Source organism: Rhagoletis pomonella, unplaced genomic scaffold, assembly GCF_013731165.1.
Source record: "Rhagoletis pomonella isolate Grant_MI unplaced genomic scaffold, Rhpom_1.0 Rhpom_scaffold_00007, whole genome shotgun sequence".
In the NCBI taxonomy this organism is placed as follows: domain Eukaryota; kingdom Metazoa; phylum Arthropoda; class Insecta; order Diptera; family Tephritidae; genus Rhagoletis; species Rhagoletis pomonella.
This window is the reverse complement of record NW_023458561.1, coordinates 23,790,206-23,793,690: the sequence shown is the minus strand read 5'-3', so window position 1 is coordinate 23,793,690 and position 3,485 is coordinate 23,790,206. Positions and strand designations below refer to the sequence as shown.

The window sequence follows — 3,485 nt, the reverse complement described above, 5'->3', positions numbered from 1 at the left end:
TGGAAGCACGTAACTCTATCCATTTCGTCACTATTGCTATTCTTCTTTTAAAAATTATAAAAGAGTCTGCATGCAAACAAAAATATTTTCTTTTTTAAATTGGTTTGAAAGTTGGTTTTTTGTAAGTCCAAAAAGATTTTTTATGTTAAATACATTTTTATTTTAAATACAATTTTATGATGATAATAGTTTTATTAAAGTAAAAAAACACTTCAGAAATTTTCAATGAATTAAGCAGTCAATAAGTAATATCAATTGAATTTTATGAGGATTTTGAGAAAGCCGATTCTTGAAAGGAAACCGATATAAAGGCAAAAAATCAGGGATTTTAGAATACGTGCTCCGGAACGATTGATTTTATCGATTCACCGCCCTCGGTTGGTAGGCGATTTAAGGCATAAAATTCAAATCACTTTTAAAACAAGGAACAACGTACTGATGCTATTGAAACCAGTTTTGAAGACGCAGTTGAGGCTATATAATTTACAAAGTGAATGTAGCACCTAGGCGAATTTATTTATTTTATCCAAAACGTATATAAGCTTCTATAAATGGGTTGTTGTGAATATTTCTTTGAAACAACCGACGGCAATATCACATTACCTTTCGAAAAATTATTATCAAGGAATGTGTACATATGTCTTTCACTCGATACTTACACCATTAATCATGATTAGAAGAAGTTTTCGCTTCTTAAACAGATAGAAAGACGATTAATGTTGAATAACTCAATGAGAGGACAAAACCCAGGATGAATTGATTTACACTTTGTGAAATCTTTTATTTATTCAAGCAGAAATGTTTTGGGAATGCGTTGGGGCCAATGATATCCATCAGTTACCAGCTCTGCATGGTTGTAAGTCATGCAGAGTATCTATGGCTTTTAGCCGGTGGCTTTGCCGTTTAGAAAACTCCAGACGAGTTTTTGGGGGTGCAAATATGCTGAAAGACATACAGAGCCCCGACAGCTTATAGCGCTTTGGCTTTTGTTGCTTAAAAAACACTTCGGAGGAGTAGTAAAGAGCTGAACACATTAAAAATGCCGTGCCACGGGCCATAGCTTCCAATTTGTTATCTTCATTTTGAATTTGTTTGAGTTTGACATAAAATAAGAGGAAAAATCTTGACAGCTGTGGTTCGCAACCCATTGTATCTAATGGGTCTCAAGCTTGATGCATCAAGCGAGTTTGTTGAGCATGATTTGGGATGCCAGCAATTAACCTAGCATACCTTTAGACACTAGTTGTCATTAATCGCCTAAGCAAATGTAAATGCCTTATTTCAGGTAGCAATTTCATTTCAATTATTGGGTTTTTAATCGTATTTAAGTAATAGTTGCATAAAAATAGCATTGGTCGTATCAAATTAAAATTTATATCAACAATCAGCATATAACTGATGATTTTTTTTGCATAAATTAGATCACAGGATTAATCTCCAATTAATATAACTATTTTTATATTAGTGGTATTCTCGAAGGTACACGGATTGTACGGCTTACAAAGCAGTCGCATAGGTAAACCGGGTTTTTAACATGCAATCCGTGCACCGTGCAAGGGCTTTGCAAGACTTCGGGAATACGCCTATTATATTCTCTAGCTATAATGTGGAATTTCCAATTAGCATTGAAATAAAAAATGTATGCCATTAAAAAAAAACGCCATGTGGAAATGAACTTAATGACAATTTTTTCAACGTAACGACATATTTATTTTTCATTTGTCATTTTTGCCATTTAATGCCTAGTGGCGTTAGCATAGTTAGTCTCTATAAGTGTCTGTCCCTAAAGCTCTATTAATTTTTAAGTTTGCATATACTTTTGGAAATAAAACTTAGGGAAGTTTGTGCTAATATCGTGCTTTCCAGACCCATGAATACCTCTCTTAAAATATCTAAGCCTATCACAACCATATTTCATACAAAAATTGTATGCTTTTTGGAGATCCCAATTTAAAGGGCAGACAAATGTTCAAAGCAGCTTGAGTAACAGTGTTTATCCTACTAATTTTAAATACTTCCGAAAAAAGTCTATCGAAAAAGCAAAAAACAGGCTGAATGTTTATCCCGCGGAGGAAGCTTTTTAAGCTTTTCGCTTGCTGATTAAAAGCGCTCTCTGATCGTAACTGCCTAAAACAAATTACAAATATTGTCCAAAAATAAGCTGTAAAGCTTTTATTGTAGATCTGAGCGCTGTTGAGCTTTTCATAAAATCATACATATTTTTTTAATTCATACAACTCACCGCTTCTCTTCGATTGTGTACCCAAGATCTGATCGATGCTGTAGACGGCGCGTGGCCTTGAGACGGAGCTATCCTGCACAGGACGCATAACGGGCGCCATGATGGGATGTGGAGTCGAAGTGGTCATCATTTTAACAGAATATTTTAACTTCAATTGAGCACTCAGTAAATTTTTGCACACTTTTGCTTTTGTTTTAATTTTTTTCACAGTTATCTTTTTGCCGCGGTGAAGTAATTACCAATGATTTAGTTAATTAATTGCACTTTTTAAACAATGTTTCTTTTGATAAGGTTTTGTTATTATAATTTTTTTTTTGTTATCGAAAAAGTCGTCTTGTTACTTTTCCAAATTATTTTTTAATTACTGCGGTTAGTCACATCAACAACAAATAAACACGTTACGTGTCGTGGTGAAAATCGCATTTCCCGCGCGTGTCAAATTTACGTTTCGACCAACAACCACCGACTGACACAAAAACAGCATGGACTTCGATATATCAATGCCATTCACATGAGCCAGTCAACCGAGCAAGCCAGCGGCAAGTGTCTGAATGAAATGGCAGAAGAGCAATATGCTTAGGTCCTGCGATGCGTTGCCAACCGTTGACAACATACAGTGAGTAGTTGTCCTGTGTTGCACAGCAAAGCAGTGACGAAAAAAAAGAAAAACAAACAAACACAACAACTCAAGACAGGCAAGCAAGTATCCTGCAGTGCGTTATCTCTTTCGCTCTTGCGTTGCAACATGCGAAGGGTAGTTTTCCGGTTGTTAGCCATTGTAATGGGTTTACAGGTAGGCACCACTGTGCCACACACTAAGGGGTGTTGCCACACACAGACGCAAACACGCGCTCACTCACACATTCACACATATTCGCGCACACAATCAACTCCTTTCCACCGTAAAAACGCCATTTCGCTGCTGCTGGAAAATGAGAAAACCCAACAACAGCAGTAAATGTTATACGAGTGGATATCTAGTACGTTGCAAAAACCAATTGTTGAATTGGCTTTTGACTTATTTGCCATGGTAATAAAGCCAATGCGTTATCAATCAGTCGCTACAACTACCATGTTAACAGAGCTGTTATATTTATTTATTGTGTTTCATACTCTCACGCGGTTATCTTTGCTGTTCGCTTCTTATCTTTGTTTTCATAGTAAAATTTACTTGAATGGACTTCACAATATAGGTACTAATCGCTATCGAATTACGTTGCTTCTAAAGCTTATCATTTGTGAA

General features: G+C 35.9%; 1 protein-coding gene across 1 annotated transcript in view; it reads right to left on the bottom strand.

Moving 5' to 3' along the window:
- Window positions 1-2,765, bottom strand: part of LOC118743667 (homeobox protein orthopedia) — a 37,945-nt gene extending 35,180 nt beyond the window's left edge. The window contains exon 1 of the mRNA XM_036476432.1: window positions 2,243-2,765. Coding sequence (XP_036332325.1) covers window positions 2,243-2,372 — 130 coding nt within the window. The 5' untranslated portion in view covers window positions 2,373-2,765. The remainder of the gene's footprint in view (window positions 1-2,242) is intronic.
- Between the last annotated feature and the right edge of the window lie 720 nt (window positions 2,766-3,485).